Below are 17517 nucleotides of genomic sequence, written 5' to 3' on the forward strand. Positions count from 1 at the left end.
AGACCAATTGAGACTCATTTCATACAGAGGTTTAAAGCGATGTAGGGTAATTTATCCAAATCATCCAGGGCATGTTGAGTCAATATCAGAGGATCTCAGTATGTAGTGATCTGTTGACAAACTGTTTTCTTTCAGCTCTGTGGGGATGAGAGAGCCTCATGATGCAGTGCGGGCATGCATCTCCATGCCCTGCCCAGGAATGTCCCTGAATGAGATACAAGGACATACTGACTTCATCGGGGACCCGAAGGTAAATTCAATTTTTTTAATTTATTTGTATGTGGCCAGATTTAGTTCTAATCACAAAAATGTCTTCATAGATGTGTTCCCAAAACCTGTTTTATGTAAAAGTATGTTTGTTTTAGTGATATGACATTACTGTAATTGCACCAGAAAGAACAATATGAACAAAAACAACACATTTATAAGAAATATACTTGTAATTACCATAAAAAAAATAAAGTGTGATCAAATGAAAACAGAAAGCCACTACATGACCGTCTTTACAAGTGAGAATTACTTCAGGCTGATTCCACCAACTGTCCCTCAATTAGTTTTTTTTTAAATTCTCAACCACTCTTACACACAGTTTCATCATTTCAGCCTTTATTACCAAATCTTATCTTGTGACCTTTTAAATTCATCACAATGTTACTATTGGAGTCCATTCATTCATCCAAAGAATGTATTAATAATTCAACAAGTGAACACATTAAGTTTTACTATCAAGCCGACTATATTGTAGTTTGAATATGTGATTATATTGTAGTTTGAATATGTGATTATTGTTTAAAGTTCAAAACCTGTGAAACTTACCATATGCAGTACCACTTATCAGTCAATAGAGGAAAATAAGAGTAGAGCTAAAAACGCTAACAGAATATGGAGCAGATTCTTTCATTTGTCACGTTAGGACTCTGACACAATCAAGGTTGTGTGACACTGTACATTCAGAAGTATGGAAGAACATGTAGGTAACTTCTCTTTTCACTTTGTACAAAAACACATAGATGCAGATGGTGAACCTGAGAGCTGATGGTGAAAATGGTTCCACAGTGAAGAGCCCCAACCAGGATGCTGTAATAGGTCAGATTTTTCTAGTCAATGTTTTGTAGGACTGTACAGAATTCCTTATAGTCACTGCAATGAGTAATTCCCCAATTTGCTCTTCACTCTTTGGGCAATTTTAGCATGCTAGCATTAAGGTTTTATCTGTGTTTACCATTTTACAGTTTGCAGACAGAAGTGAAGACCAAATATGAAAGATATGTGTAAGTCATAAACATGATGAATATGCTACAAACAGTCAAACAAACATGCAAATTGCTCAATTTTGTCAGTGTGTGCTTTTTCCTCCATATTTCTGTTAATTTCATTTGTTCTATTTCTGCATTTGTTTATTGTTTTGGGTGGCAGTTTGAATCAAGACAAACAGGAACCATTTCACCACAATTGTATTTCACTCAGAGTTTGCCCTTTAATGGGGACATTGTATATATCCTTGACCGCTCATCTTCACAGATCCATGCACTGAAAATTTGCATGCACAGGCTCATCCAATTGGGATGAACCTATTCATCCATATGGTGATCCAAGCTCCTTCCTGGCGTTTTTGTGCCGGCCATAGTGATGTAGGAAGATCGGCTGGACTGTTCCAGCACTGACCTCTTGTAGAGCTGTGTTGTCATATAATGATGCTGATGTTGAGGTGGATTGAGGATGGGATTATCCTTTGTACAGCGCTGCACTTGGAAATTCCAGCCCTAGTTAATTAAGCTGGGCTACGTGTGATAAATGGTGCTGTTGTTGCAGATTTTGGAAAAGTGCAGTTTGACAGGCTCAGCTTTAGAATACATTTTATCACCCAGAAAGAGCGTATTTAATGAGAGCCACAAGAGCAACGCTTCTTGTTAACTACATTAATTTATCTGAACAGTATTTTTTTATATAGTACATAATTACAGCAGGTGTTTGGTAATAAGCAACCCAATCATTACACCCAAAAGAGTGCATAAAGCTGACAAATTCAGCAATTAAATAATACACAGAGATCCACTTTGATTTTCTTGGAAAGGATCTTAGTTGTTGGTGTATAGTGCCAACCAAACAGGTGCTTGTAGCTGTAAATAATACAAATAAAAATGATAAAAAGTAGTTGAATTACTGAAACTCTGTGCCAGAGACCTTCAAAGGCCACCTGGGACCAAGACCCAGCTAGGGACACAAGTCAGTCTAAATGGGTTAAGTAGGGTCCCATTGTATTGTCTTGACCCTTCGCTAAGTCCCACCCCTCAAACTGGCCCATCATAGCGTAGCATCAACCAGCCCCAACCAGAGTCCAACAACTATCCGGCTCTGTCTGCTTCATAGACATAATTAATCAGAATGTCTACATTTTGGGACTGGTTTTGTGGATTACGTGCTAGTCTTGGTTAAACATCGTGAAATAGTGAAATTCATTGCTCAGAGAGGTTGGAAGGAGATATGTTTCTTGAGAAGGGTTATTTGCGACGACATGTCCAATTCCCAAATTATCTAATGACCAGATAATGGCGTGGCATGATCATCACATGTCCAGAAAAATGTTTTGGGGGGCAGACAGGGTGTGAAATGTGAAGTTCAGGTAAAAAGGACGTGTATTGCTGCTGCATGTATTGCTGTTTTCTCCCCGCTTGGGTCTGTTTGGTTCAACCACATTTTGGATCTAATTATCAGGTCTTTTCCGATCGGGATCGACTGTCTTTGGGTCTCTTTTGAATCAGTTCTAATAATTCCTGGGTGTGGTTCAAACGGGTCTCTTATTGAAAATGGATTTATGGGCAAGTATCTCAAATATGTCAAAACACTTCAGGTCCATTTTGCTGCTCAATGACACTTTGGTGCAAATGTGATCTCTCTCGCTCACACTGACCAACACACATGAGTTATTTTCCACTTACTATTTAACTTAAGGTAACTTACTATTTAACTTAAGCCAAAAATGAGAGCGAAGGAGACTGAAACTAGACTGAAACTAGACAACAAGTAAAACTTCATTTGGTCCGTATTTCATTGTGGTCACTTACTAAGTTAAAAATAGCTGCAGATAAAACTCTCCACATCGCTCAGGTAGAGGACGCTGACAGACCCTGCCGGAATTTCAGTGGCCAGAGTGACACCATCGGCAAGCCGCTGCAAATATCAAGCGTGTTTGATTCAGGTGAACGCCTGCCCTCAGGGGTTAATCACCTCATTAAAATTTCAGTACTGCACCAGTTAAGCACGCTCACCCAAGCCACTGCTGAGTGAATTAAGTTTGCCTTCAGCTGTGAGCTGAATTAAACCATCCAAGCTTGGCATAAACTTGTTGGGCCTCATGAAGAGTTGAATCGTTTTTAACTTGATGCTTCAAAATAACGTTAGTCAAACAAAAAACAAGATTAAAACAAGGTCTGTAGTTTATACTGAGGAGCCACATTTGTACATCTGAGACTATTTTTGTTATTTCTCATCAAATTAGACTTCTTCTTCTTCTCTCTTATTTTAAAATTCTACTATTCACCGATGGGGAGTGACACAACACAAAAAGCGCTACACTGAACCACGGCCCGCATTCTCCTCATCGACAAGCACGGACACACGGATATACACGGACACACGTCCGTGTTGGACCATTGCTCACAGAATAAGTTAGCACAACAAAAGTGCTCACGTCAGTTTCCAGGCTAGACTGATTAGCTATAGTCAGCACTTTGAACTACAAATAATGTCCCTGCAAATGTTTAAATGCTAACTGTAAAAATATTTATCCAGACAACAGAGCAAACACCGTCGATTCAGCTGTCAATCGACACACTGGCCAAAACAATAAATCTGAAGATTATTACTGCAGTGTTGCTTTGTGACATGGAGCAGTTATTGATTGAGCTTGGCATAACAGAGAGGGGATGTGATGTGAGGAGGACAACAACCTCACCGTACATGCGAAAGGCTTGTTGAAAACAATCATTTCTCATCCTCTGTGATTCTGCCTTTCCAGGGAAGACTGTGTCACAGCGGTTCTTGTTAACTTCCAACTAAAGACCAAACTAATCAATAGTGTCTCTGTTCAGTGTCTTCTCAATTCAATTAATTGTTCTTGTTTACAACGGTATAAATTACCATTTCCATTTCAAGCGCTGCTTCACTGACAGACACTTAAAGCAAAAATTGTTTGATACATGAAAAGCAGCAACATAACTACAATGGATGTTAGTGACATTGCTACAATGTGTCCATGGCTCATGCTCTAAATTAAGCTATTCCGAGCTACTAAGATATTTTCAATGCTGCATACGCGGATATTTGTAACTCATTTGTAATACGACGTGAGTATGTTGTTTATTTTAACGGAAAAGTACATAAAACTGGTCCTATAATATTTCCCTTAGGTGACAAATTTGAAAAACTCTATTAATTTGAGCACTCTAGCTTAAACACGGAATGAGAAAACAGGGGGGAAAATGAGCTTGTATCCCAGAAGAGAGGTGTAAAGTCTTAATTAATAAAGGGGGAGCAGCTGTTTCTTTTGCTCCAGTGAGAGATCGCCTGCAGGTTCCTGCCACAGGGTACAGATAACATGAGCATGCATGACAACAGCTGGAGGATATTTGTTGAAGATTTGTTTTGCAAGATAGATGATTCTCTGATCCAAATGTAAATGATAGAAACTCCACATATACGTATAGCGTCAAGCTTCATTAGTGCAACTGTGTTATATTGTGTAATTCTGGAGGCACAATGTCAGACTTTTGATTGAGCAATGCAAATTCTGCATCTTTAATCTCAAAGCTGAGAAACATCACATACAACATAACTGTGTGTGTTTGGCAGTTATGTTTGATATGTTGCAAACAAAATACACACATATGGGGTGTATTTAAGTTTCATGTCATATGCCATTCCGTGCCTTTCACATTCACAGTGTGATCAATGCATGCTAGTAGTCGCACACCCATTAAACAACATCTGTAATACAAAGCAGCAGTGGTTTAAGTGGCCTTGATTTGTTTTGGCCGAGTCGTCCTCTGTGGCAGGGCTACATGTAGGGTGTGATCAGAAAAATCTTTACCCAGACAAACCATCTGTTGCATGTCTGCTTTGAAATGATCAAAAACACAACACTAGAATCCGCTGCTTTGAGCTCAAACAGTCAGGATGATGTTGCAGGAACAACAAGGAGGCATCAGGGAAACAAGCTTACGATACCGCAGAAAGATCCATTAATATTGATTGGTAAAGCTGCTCTCATTTGATAGTGAACGTATTTCAACTGATTCAAATCATCAGTTATCATTTCTAGCAGCTTATCCACAGCCCAGTCAAAAATGGTTTGCTTTGTGCGTTTCTTCAAACCACTGTTACTTTGAATGTTAACGCTTTTGAATTCGATCTGAGCAAGTCATGTAGTATATTGAGCGGCTACGTGTAATTGTGCGTCGCTGCAAGCGTGTTACGAGGTTGATATGAAACACGTCTATGACTTATTTTTTGTTCAGAAACGTCAACGTTTAATGTATACTGCGGGTGGCAGAAACCTACAACGGCAACATTTTTTGTGTTGACTGGGTTGTTATCCATGAATGACAAACAGTTTGTTCTCCACATGGAACAACTTACCCCAGACTGTCCTTCGAGACACTAGACAGTCAATTATTATGTTAGTGTACATACATTTTACAGTTTCTTTAGCGCCACTTCAACCATGGTTACCCTGTTGTTTCATTCCTGTTGTTCTCTTTCTCTTTCCCACGACCCTGAGCCACTTCGACTGTTCTCCTTGTGCCGCAGGCTCCGGCTGCAAGATGCGAACGTTGGACAGTGGAATTGGGACCATTCCCCTTCCTGAATCCTGTTCCTTCTTCTCCTCCATCCTGCACCTCCTCCCCAAATCCTCATCAACCCCAGAACAGTCCCTCAGTCCACCCAGTGTCCCCGGTTCCTCCAGTGAGGACATGTCTCTTTCCCCATTACCCCGGTGGAGAATACCCTCCAGCTTTAAGGACTGCAGCCATGCAGGGGTGCCAAACTCCCTCTCCGACTCCTCTATGACCCATATCCAGTCAGTGCCTTTCCCCACTGTGGCCTTCCTCCAGCCCATCCAACCCCAATCTGAACCCATTGTGACCTCTGCCAGTGTGTGTGATACCCAGAGCAGGCTGCCCAGACCACCACCAGGTACAGTAAAGCCACAGAAGTTTCTGCAAGAAGCAGTGTGTGGGCTGCTGAAGTAAAGATGACGCTCGTAGGGTTTTCTTCTTCCTCTTCCACTAAACTCCTGCTCTCATCTCATATATCAAAATAGATAGAAAAATGTAATCTTAAATGCAATTTTTTTAAAGAACAAATTGTTCTGTATTAGCCATATAACAGGATGCAAATCTCTGACATCTGTCACTCTCGTTCAAAAAGGAAATACCCAATGAAGGTTCTGCTCAGGTAATTCATTATTCATCTATCCATTGTGAGGAGCATGTTAAGAAGGTTGTTCTCCACCACACACACACTATATATTTTCATCAGCACAGTTTCAAGGACTATGATGGGAATGGGGAACACAGGTACACTTAATGAGCTGGTGCTCAGTTAAAGCAGCTGTGTCTTGCTTGATTGACTTTATTATTTGAAAGTGATTGGCAATCTGTTCTCATTTCAATTCATCACAAGTCATGTTGCGGTAGTAAAAGAAAAAAGAAACAGGGGTTTTTTTATGTTACATGCCTGTCAAGCTTTCCATTCTTGCATGGCATGCAGTTTACAATGATATCTGTGGCAAATTTATGACTCGTAATTTGTAGTAATTTTTAAAAACCTGATTTCAGACAGAGGTAGACAAAAGCAGGCTTCTGATTTCTAGCCGATGACCATCAATTGTGCAGGCTGAAATGACAACTGTCACTTGCAGGTTTTATTAAAGTTGCTCTAGCTAGCTAGCTAATTAAAGTTATGTTTCACTCACCGTCTCCGGCTGACTTTTAAATGTTTCCTCGTTTTGAAATAAGATCCCGCTCTCTTAAATATGCACTTAATGGCTACATTCATGATATTTTGCAAGCAAACTGAGATTTAAGCCACTTGTACGCAAAAAGTTATCATCCTCACCCACTGATGATAGAAAACAATAAAGAAAATAAAGAAGACTGCCGAGGTTACATACAGAACATAACTTTATTTGTGAAATTTTGAAATAGTAACTGTGTCTCAATTTTAACATTTCAAGAGAAAAAGCCTCTCGGATGAGGACTAACAAATGTGTTTTCTGAACTTATCACTATTTGGCTAGGGTTCCTGGAGTAAACTTTAACTTAGTCTAAAAAAGAGCTGTTATCGTTAGCTTAAACTCAAATCAACTGGACCACTAGGACCAGCTCCCATGCAATGGGGAAATACTATACAATGGATGTGCTGTGAAGGAGGCCTTTTTCCTAACCCCAAAATCCCCCAAAAATGTACCTACTTAGCTGATGAAATGCTTCTTGGCCTTTTAAGTAACACAGTTAATAGGTAGTAATCTAGTTAGCTAGACATGCTAACGTTCACAACTTACGTTAGAGCTGATAAATACAGAGTTGAATTCATTACTTTCACTTTTTCGGTCATGCGTCATAAAAACACAAATGTTATTTTTGAAGTTATTTTGAAAAAGAGTATCAGACACTGAAGCCCTTCTGGACCCAGAGAAAGTGCAGATTGCTAACCATCAGTAATTTCTTCTGACACACAGTGACTACTTTTAACAGTTTGATTTAGGCCACCTAAACTCTCACCCCATATTTGAGGAAGCATAGACTCAAGCTTCATTTGCACATTGTTTCAGTTTGGAGAGGTGGTTGTCACTTTCAGGTCAGAATTACAATGTTGTCATCTTTCAAGATGCTTTAGACCTCACTCAAATCTCCTGCCACTTTGAATTCAGAATGATAATCTTGCTCTCTTTGAAGATGTCAGATGTCAGCCTGTCTGTGTCATTCTGTTCTCCTAACTCCACATTTGACTTCTCTACTTGACAGGAGAGAGACTAAAGTCTGACTGCTGTGAAAACCTCTGAAATGAGTTTCACTCTGTGCTTTTTTCCAGGTGGGATGGAACCAAAGAAGTTGACCTATATCAAATCGAAAACACGAGCCACTCCAAGCCAACAGAAAGAGCAGACAAGACTTCAGCTTGCCAACTGTAAGAGACGATGGAACAGGTTTATTTAAGTGATAACTTCAGGCAGAAAACCTGTTAAATTCTGTGTCCACTTATCGTTTTTCCAGTGTCCACATTTTTATTCTCTAACTATTTTATCCAGTGTTACACTGTGAAGTTCCCTCATGATAGGATACTAAAAAACTAGATAAACGATTTTTAAGTTATCACTTCCAAGAGTCAAAGTGAGCCAAGTCACTGTGGCGTGTAGCTATAAAGATGAAGAAGTGAAGTGCAACAATTTCTCTTCTTCATATCGTAAAAACTGTGCAGTTTGCCTCAAAAGAACACTTCAAATGCTACACTTTCCTGTAAAAAACTCATTTCCATCCCCACAGAGCAGAAAGTAAGCTTAGTGGGGACAACTAAACACATGACTGACACAAGCTTCCCAAAAATCATTTGCATCTCACTACAGTACATTTACACTGGTATTTTCGACCCGCGCGTGTGTGTGTGTGTGTGTGTGTGTGTGTGTGTGTGTGTGTGTGTGTGTGTGTGTGTGCGCCACAGCTTTGACGTTGCACAGGCGCTGTCTAACACACAAACAAAATGCCCATAACGATTCTGTGTCGATTGTAATGATTTTATTAAATCTGTTTCATTTACAGAAATACACTCATTTTCTTATATAGATTATAATACACAGAATTCCCACAGTCACCATCCAGAAATCAGATCTGGTGCCAGTTGAACTTAAGCAACTGATTTGTGTGGGGAAAATGATGCAACTTCACATCAACATGCAGGGCAGTACGTTCCTTATAAATGTCATCCCTGCCCACTGCAATCAAAATCAAGTTGTCTGTTTCTATTTGCATTTTATCCACAGTGCGTGCAGGAAAAGTGAAACTGGTACATGTTAAATTAACTTCACAACAACACAATACTCACCATAAACTGTAATTTAAGGTGTCGTTTAAGGTGCAGTCAGCGGAAAGAGTTGCTGACTTTCTTTTTAATAAAATTGGCTCTGTATATGCAGGTTCTGAGCACACACATGAATTGTATTGCAGTGTGTGATTTAACCATTTCCGGGGAAATAAACAAATAAATATTGCATTATACAAAACAATTTATAAAAATGTGTTACTTTTCTTTATATGGCAGACGTTTTATTTTGCATGCTGTTTGCATGCATGGCATCGTGCTGCAGGATCTCACTCTGCTCTACATCTTCCATTTCAGAGTTACTGAGCCATCCTGAAGCAAGGAATCAATCAATCAGTTGGATTTATCACTTGAACACACATGGAGGATCTCTAAGTCCCACCGTTTGGATACGGCGTGACTGTGTCAGGATGAAGCGCTCAGAGCTGGACAACAACTGAGCTTGGCATTGTGGGCTTCCACCTGGGTTTTAGTGCAGTGTTGAGATACTGAGTCTGCCTTTCAGGTGTAGTAATAAACCTTCTGGCAGCCATTTTGGAGGTTTTCAGCTCATTGGCATCAGCTGGGAGCAGCTGGTTGAATTTCTAAATGTACAGCTCTGCTATCTCACAGCACTGGAGGTAAACAGACGTAGTTATTTTCCTTTACCTTTTTTTTACTCTGAGAAGTAACAATTTTGACAAAAACATGAACGTGACCAGCTTTTTTGTTTTGGTGATGTGCGGTTAGCTACTGTAGCTCTTTCAGGGCTACTTGTAATCATCTCATGAACACAGTTGCACACAAGTTAACGCCTGAACATTGGGCCCAGTGTAGCATACGTGGCCTGCAGCTGCGAGTTTACATTGCTACGACATAACCATGCTTGTTAGCTAGCTAAACTAACTGCTCTAACTGAATTGTTTCTGATTGAAATGTTGTTCTAACAAAGCAGTATACATAGGACTGTCAGTACTTTGCGGACACACTGTTTATACTTCCATAATCTAAACACCAAAACACATTACAGCAAATTCCATACATATTTGCTTTTGTAACCTGTTTTTTTAAAACTTAAAATGTGGCCACTAGTGGACAGAGCAAATGCTTAACACAATGACTTACATAGCTAACATGTTTGCAATTGCCTATTTTGATATCCAGCAGACAAAAAGCAACATCCTATCTGATTGGTTCTGGCCACTTTACAAATCTTATATTCAAAGTAGAACAGTCCTTTTATCCCGCTTTTGGTCTCCACCAACTCTTTAGAAATAGTTTTGGGTCTTGCTAGCTGTTTCACTACATGAACAAGCCACTTGGTAGCGTTCTCATTTGGTGTGCGCAGTTAGCGCACAGTGGGTTTATCTGACTGTGCGCCTGCACAACCAATACAATGAGCCATAAGAAGCTAAAAAGTATCATTTGATTCCATTTTATTTAAAAAAAAAAAATTAAAAAATTGGTTAATGCAGGTTTAAACATTTAATTTACTTTGCACAAGCACATCCAGTTCACCACCATACCTCCATTATGGCACCAGCTGTGGCCACTTTTGGAGATTAATGATGCAAATTAAAGGCCTCCACTAAAATCCTGCTGAGCATGGATTGTTTAGCTACATTTATTTGCATTCTCCAGCAATGTATGAACATTTTAATACATGTTTATGTGAAGATCTAATTCTGATTAAGATCTTATGAATATCTAAGCTACAATAAATATGTCAGTAATTTATTTTCAGATGGAACCTTATAAACTCAAGATCAAATTATGACTTCCATCCTGAAGACATTTTATGTACAGCACTTACTACTGATTGCTATTCATGAGCTCTATACCTGACTTAGTAATGTGATTCTTTAAAGTGTGCACTATCTTGTTGGAAACTTTTTTTTATTGTCACAATGTTAATATCAACTTGCATGCAACCACCCTCGGACTTATTCTAACCACAGAAATGCATCGTATGAATCTGATATCCATTATATGACGAGTTTCATCACAAGAGGTAAAAAATACTGATGAGGGAAACTTGATATGCACTGCTCAGTTTTATGACACACATTACATATTGTCATTACTTAAGCAAAGGTCTATTTAGAATATCATCCATCATGGGTCTGACTATCACGCTTGAAATTACCTTAAATACGTTTTGAAAACAGTGCACATTGCATCTTGTCATGAAACTCTTCACGTGTGTACTGCATTCTGTATTTTTTACATATTTCCACAGTTATGACATCAAGACAAAGCAGTGAGTTTTGCATGTAACCTCAGCACCTAGTAGGCACATTGTGGACATTGTTGTGCTAGCTCAGGGAAAATACCATTTATTGTCTCTGATAGATGCTGTGGATTAAATAAGTAAACCTCAACTTTAAAATGTACAACCATTTCATTGCAGCCAGTGAACCAGCCCAGTCCTGAGGAAAAAAATCTTGGCATAGTACGTTCGTGCAAACCACGGATACGTTGAATGCCATGCAGCGTTTTTGCATTCGCTCAAAGCAAGTGATGTAGTTTGTCCAGCGACCATTATTGAAAGATAAGTGGTACTAAAACAAGTACAATGAGCATGAATGTCCAGTAAGGGAAGGTGGGAGGGGTGGTGGATGGGTCAAACAGACACAGATCCTTCACCCAGTAGACCTCTGTCCATGAACCGTGTGAAACCAAAAGTAGACATTGACTTTACGCATGTTATGTAATGTTTTTGTATTGTTGCGTTATTATGTTTACGCAAACCATTAACTTTTTTCTACTCTTAACCAAGTAGTTTTATTGCCTAAACTTAACCAATTGTTTCACAACGTTAACCACGTTCCATTGTGTGTTTCTGCAAGTGTCACACAACACTGGTATGAAATTGTTTCAGAAACATTAACATTCAACGTATCCCACGGTTTGCAGAAAGGTACAATGCCAACATTTTTTCTGCCGACTGGGTTGAGTGAACACACCAGATTTCATTGTTCTGTAATGGTTTAAGGATGTTACCTGAACTCAATATTTTCTTCTTGTCAGTTTTTGTCTGGACATTTAACTGTATAATACCTCACCAGTTTATCTCTCTATTTTGTATGCTGTGTCCTTTATAGTAATGTTTGTGGTGTTTTGAATGCATCCCGACATATTTGATGCTTTTAGCTGCTTTGCAATGTTTCCCCCCTCACATCTTTGTCGGCTCCCTGCCCCTTCGTGCGTAAATGTTTGCCAAAATGCATATTGCCAAACTCTGCTCTGAGCTAATCATATACAGAAAATGAATGCAACTGACTCTACATATCAGACTTGTCATGGTGACTATAGCCATATTGTTTTGAAACCCTAGACACAGTTTACACTTTCACGTGATGTAGAACCATGGAGCACTGTACCGTCGCACAATATCATTAGTCATCTAACTGTATTTACCTCTTTAAATCTTTACTCACTTGCTACATGTATATGTTGAAAGTAATAATTGTAAACTTAAAGGGGAGTTCATGCCAATAGCATCACACAGGTTTAATGACTGAAATATGTAGCGCACATAGGTGAGGCGAGGTGTTAATGGATCAGGGAACAGATTGGCTGTACTGATACGGGTAGATGGAGCATGGTGTCTGTGTTTTTAAGATGACTCACATAATGAAGAGTCTCACTCTCACAAGGGTATTGTATTTTTCTAACAGTTACTCTAATGCCCTGTATTTGTACTCTGCACTGATGAGTGTAATTTACCATTTATTGCACATATTGTTACTCACTATTACAGTTATTCTCCCTCTAAATGTTTGTTTTTTTCAGAACCCAATAATAACAGTGATGTTCTCGTGTGACAGTCACCTTAGCAGTGCGGATTGAGAATTGTATATTACTGATATTCTTTGTTTTATGTAAAAGAAGAAAGAAAAAAATAAACTATTTCAATACTTATACAACATTATGGATTCTGCCTTTTGGTTTGTTGTATTTTAATGAATTTGTGAGGCTAAAAGAACAGGTGTGATTTTTATGCAAACGGGGGAGACAGTTTCCTCCACTCCAAGGTTCCAGCCCAATCTCTCCGTTTGCCCGTATGAAAGACGGAAGCGCTGCAGAGCACTGGGTCCAACTTACATTTCCAACTCTGTGACAACAAGAGTTGTTTTTTTTCCATTAAATTCAAAGCAAACAATTTGCAGAATAACAACCAACATGTCATGTGCACTGGACTGGAATTTCTCAAACTGGAAGCAAACTCCTATTGAGCTGCCAAACAGCGTTGTCAGATGGAAACTAAAAATGAAAAAGCAAACAAGAATGAAGTAGGCTTATTCTAAAATTGACATCCATGTGTTGCAATAATTGGTGTGAGGTTTATATAGTGAAGGAAAAAAGTAAAGGAAGTACAGCTGAAGTGTGGGAATAAGAATTTCCTTACAACACTGGCAGTGTTTTCTGCTGAGAGTTAGTTGAGAAGATTGATGCCATTCTCATATCCAGGAGCCAGGAGATGCTTAGTTTAGTTACCTTAGTTTAGAATACAGACTTGAAGTGGGAGTAACAGCTAGCCTAGCTCTGTATGAAGGTTAAAAAAAAGAAAAATTACCTACGAGCACTTGTAATGCTCACTAAGCAAAATGTTTAATGTGTACAAATACATAAGTTGCAGTCTTACAGGGGGTTATGTAACGGAGTATTTCTTGGCCAGGCGCTGTGGCTAAACCTTAAATTGTAAATTGTCTTTTTACATTTCAGTTTTACGTACAGATTGTACGGATTAAACAAATCAGATAGGCTATGACATTTTACTTAGATAAGCTAATAGGCAGATTTAGTTTCTTACCTTTAGACAGAATAGGAGTGTTTCCACCTGTGACACACATTATTCCAACTAAGACAAATAGGCGTATTTCCTGAAATGTGAAATTATTCTTTAAACTAGGCTTAGTGACACCAGACATTATTGGCTCTCCGTTTACACTTTTAGCCAAATAAGAAGTGAGTATGGTGCCTTGATCAAATGTACTATTGTGTGCAATTGTGCAACTCTTCCCCTGACAATTATAGTTCCCACGGTCTCATTAGCTGTATAGTGTAACTACCAAACTAGCCATCATACCAAGGGAGCAGATAAGATTGATTGGACTGATTGATCAGGTGGAAAGGGCTGCACGGACGCTGAATCAGGCGCTTCTCAGAACAAGGACAGCAAACTTCAGAAGAGAACGAATCAATCAGTGTCTTCCAGTCTTTTTTTCTCCTCTGAGACGTGATTGATAATGAACAACATGGCCCACAGAAATGTTGTGCAGTTGAGTTCACGATAAAAGATTTTATTTACATGCATAAGTAAAACAAAAATAAAAAAACACATATTTTGACCTATAGTTACATTCAAATAAAAAATGACGATGAAACTGTCTCTTATGCTTTTCCATAATAAACGCACTAATCCTCATAAAATCAGCATTAGTTTCTTTGAAAGAGACTCATTTGGTGTTTAATTACCTCTACTAAAGAGGTTATGTTTCAGTTTCATTTGTTTGTATGTTGTCAGCAGGATTACAGAAAACGTACTGGCCTGATTTTCATGAAACTTGGTGTACATAAATTATTTTTGTACTTTTGTTTGGTCTGCTCTCTGAGAGCCCTTCTCATTCTAGCATGTTTTAGAAGATTATTATCTGTAACTAAATGCTGACTAAATTCCCAAAAAAATAAAAAAAAATAAAACATACAACGTTGGTGAAGATTTTGTTCCAGCCCTGAGTGGTGTCTGCTGAAGTTCTTTACTTCAGTCTTCATAGGGCCTCAACTCCCTCCACCAATTAGAAAGGTGGCCAAATATGTTTTCCTACTGTGGCCAAGGAATGACCCGCCCTACTCTAATCCACATGTTTATCAACCCACATCTTGTCCTATCTGGACAACGATCACTCATCAGCCAGAGAAGAATGTTCAGAAGTGTATAGTAACAAAAAATCAATCTGAACAATAAAAATAGGATTTTGAAAAGTGAGGCATGTCCCCCTATCCCATCACCAGTGAACATTACGTCCTTGTCCTTGATGCCAACAAAGAAGCTTAAATATATTGTTCTTAACTGTAAGTAGGCAAACAGCCTATCCGTATCAAGGTTGCTGTAACCTTGTGCAGTTTTAGCTGTCAGAGTAAATGCTTTAAGTCCTGGAGTCTTATACTCTCGTTGACATAATGATTTTATTTTGATTTATAGACAATAATTCAATAACAAAGCATGCATTATGATCCTTTTCCAAGGATAAAAACGTCTCATATGTCCCTTATAAATTGAACACATTTTGGACATTTTGTTCAAAAAGCTTTCCTATCTCTTTTCAGATGCAGCAGGCTTCTTTTTTGATCTGATGGTCAGTCATCCTTGATTAGTGTTGCTGTTATAAAAGGCTCTATGCATAATGCCTCCCAGTGTGCCATCAGTCATGTTAGGACACTCATACTCAGAGGCTGCCACAGGGAGAAGCTACAGCTGATGCACATTTAGCTAAACTCTCCTAAATGCAGTGTTGCTCTCACTGCTGACACCTGACTAAGAGAGTATTTCATTCCAATGCATACAAAATTAAGTAAAACTCTCAAATTAAGAATTTCACTCAGTACATTTTTCTCCTAAAATACTGGACCATCTTTTATTCTGACAGCTTCAATAGCTACCCATTATGTCCTGAACATGAACATCTCATTTCAGAGCACAAAGTGTCCTGTTTGATGTCGTGAATCTTCACGTTGCTTAAAATGTTGTGTATATGACCCGTTTGCTAATTTAAAGTTCCACCAAAGAAGAGATTCATAACATTTATGTGTGTCTTAATGTGTAATTATCCTAGTTCCATTTGAGCTGATTAGCACAGTAAATCACAAACAACTTCCCCACAGCCTCTTGATGGAGCACTGACAACGTGTTTCATCTGCTAATTGAAACAGGTTGATCATGATGACTCTGAATGAAACTATTGGAGTCCTTACGAAGGATTGAGACGGACCAAAATCCTCTGGGACCGGTAAACAATGACAAAGCATTACGCGACCCCCCCCCCTTTGCTGCAGATCAGCAGTTTGCACTCATCTTGGTTTCTTCTGCACCGAAATACTCCTCTTACTCTTCATGCAGCAGTGTGCTGGTAGGTGTGGTGGGGCACATACAGTATAAATGGGTTGGTTGTCGGGAAAGAACAGGTTGATATGGTGTTGGGCTCAGCACCGACGGCCACAGTTGCGAAGCAGAAATTGTTCAGCGAGGTTTCAGCCCCATATGGAATATTAGTCAATGCTGTACAGCACCGAAGAGACTAATCCATCTTTCGAATATGTGAAAGAGTTTCCAACCCGTTTTTACCGCCCCCCCCCCCCACGGTGTTATTCGTTTTTGAAAAGTGCCTCACCTCACAGAGCCTTATCGCCGAGCCTTTTGTGGCACATGCTGAACCTGAGAGCCTCTCTGTTTACCTCTAACTTATGATGCATTTCACGGCCTGCAATATTTTTCCTCAGGCACTTGTTGGTTTATGATTTGCTCATGAAAAGTAGCCCTTTGAGGTCCTACGATAAAACTTTGTTCCCCCTGAGACCACAAAAGGCACGTTACCCAAACACTGCATTTGAGTTACCTTTTGTCCAATCAGAAAAATCATGTATCATTTGTTTCAAAGGTCCATGCACACACATCATGTGGTGAAGATATATTGTTTTTAATGGAAAAAAATCTCATATTTTGTCTCTCTGTTCCTCCTGTAGTCAGATTCCCTCTTGGCCCCTTCATTGCCATTTGCCGTCCATCCACCAGATGACCTCAAACTTGCCAAATGCCGTGCAACCTGCACCGTCTATATTTACGCCCCTGCTTTTATAACAAAGTGGGTAGATGCTATCATCTTTAATATATTTGATATATTGGGTCAAAGGGGGGATGGAGATAAAACTGAAGCGTGGTAATGAAGTGATTTTCTGCACTGAGATGACTTAAACTCTGATTGGGGACTTTGGAGGTGAAAGCACTGAATCTGTACTGTCAGTTTAATATCTGTAAAATGACGTGCTATAAATAAAGCAAAGATTCTGAAGTTATTTGGCCTCTATAAGACATATTTAGGGTAGGTGGAAGAGCAGAAATTAATGCCTGTTAATCTCTTCATGAGTCTTCATGAGACTTTAATGATCCCAATAGAGTGCTGCAGGAATGAATCCTAAAACCCGGAAATAAGTCAGCAGCATCATTGCACTTCCGGTTCCCTCATCCCAAAGTCAATGCTTTTTTTTAATGGGGTTTCATTTAGATGCTTGAAATAAGGTCTGTGGTTAACAAGCTTAGGATATCTAAACATTTTGTTTTAAAATGTGTCTGCAGATGCGCCTCTTGGAGTTTTGAAGCTTTTAAGTCTAAAAAGGCGGTTGCTGACAAGTGACTAAATGATACTACAAAAACGTTTA

General features: G+C 39.1%; 1 protein-coding gene across 2 annotated transcripts in view; it reads left to right on the forward strand.

Moving 5' to 3' along the window:
- Window positions 1–12993, forward strand: part of LOC137868337 (nck-associated protein 5-like) — a 58964-nt gene extending 45971 nt beyond the window's left edge. The window contains exons 10-14 of one of the 2 annotated variants that reach the window (XM_068705067.1): window positions 136–250; window positions 1011–1086; window positions 5809–6195; window positions 8095–8190; window positions 9397–12993. In XM_068705067.1, the coding sequence (XP_068561168.1) occupies window positions 136–250; window positions 1011–1086; window positions 5809–6195; window positions 8095–8190; window positions 9397–9398 (676 nt within the window). In that variant the 3' untranslated portion in view covers window positions 9399–12993. Of the gene's footprint in view, window positions 1–135; window positions 251–1010; window positions 1087–1232; window positions 1272–5808; window positions 6196–8094; window positions 8191–9396 lie in introns of those variants that run through there. The other variant, XM_068705070.1, reaches the window with a different exon arrangement.
- Window positions 12994–17517: the final 4524 nt, after the last annotated feature.

This window comes from Cebidichthys violaceus, unplaced genomic scaffold (genome assembly GCF_023349555.1).
Source record: "Cebidichthys violaceus isolate CVI_PGR_0920_01 unplaced genomic scaffold, fCebVio1.0.p SCAF_11, whole genome shotgun sequence".
Classification (NCBI taxonomy): Eukaryota; Metazoa; Chordata; class Actinopteri; order Perciformes; family Stichaeidae; genus Cebidichthys; species Cebidichthys violaceus.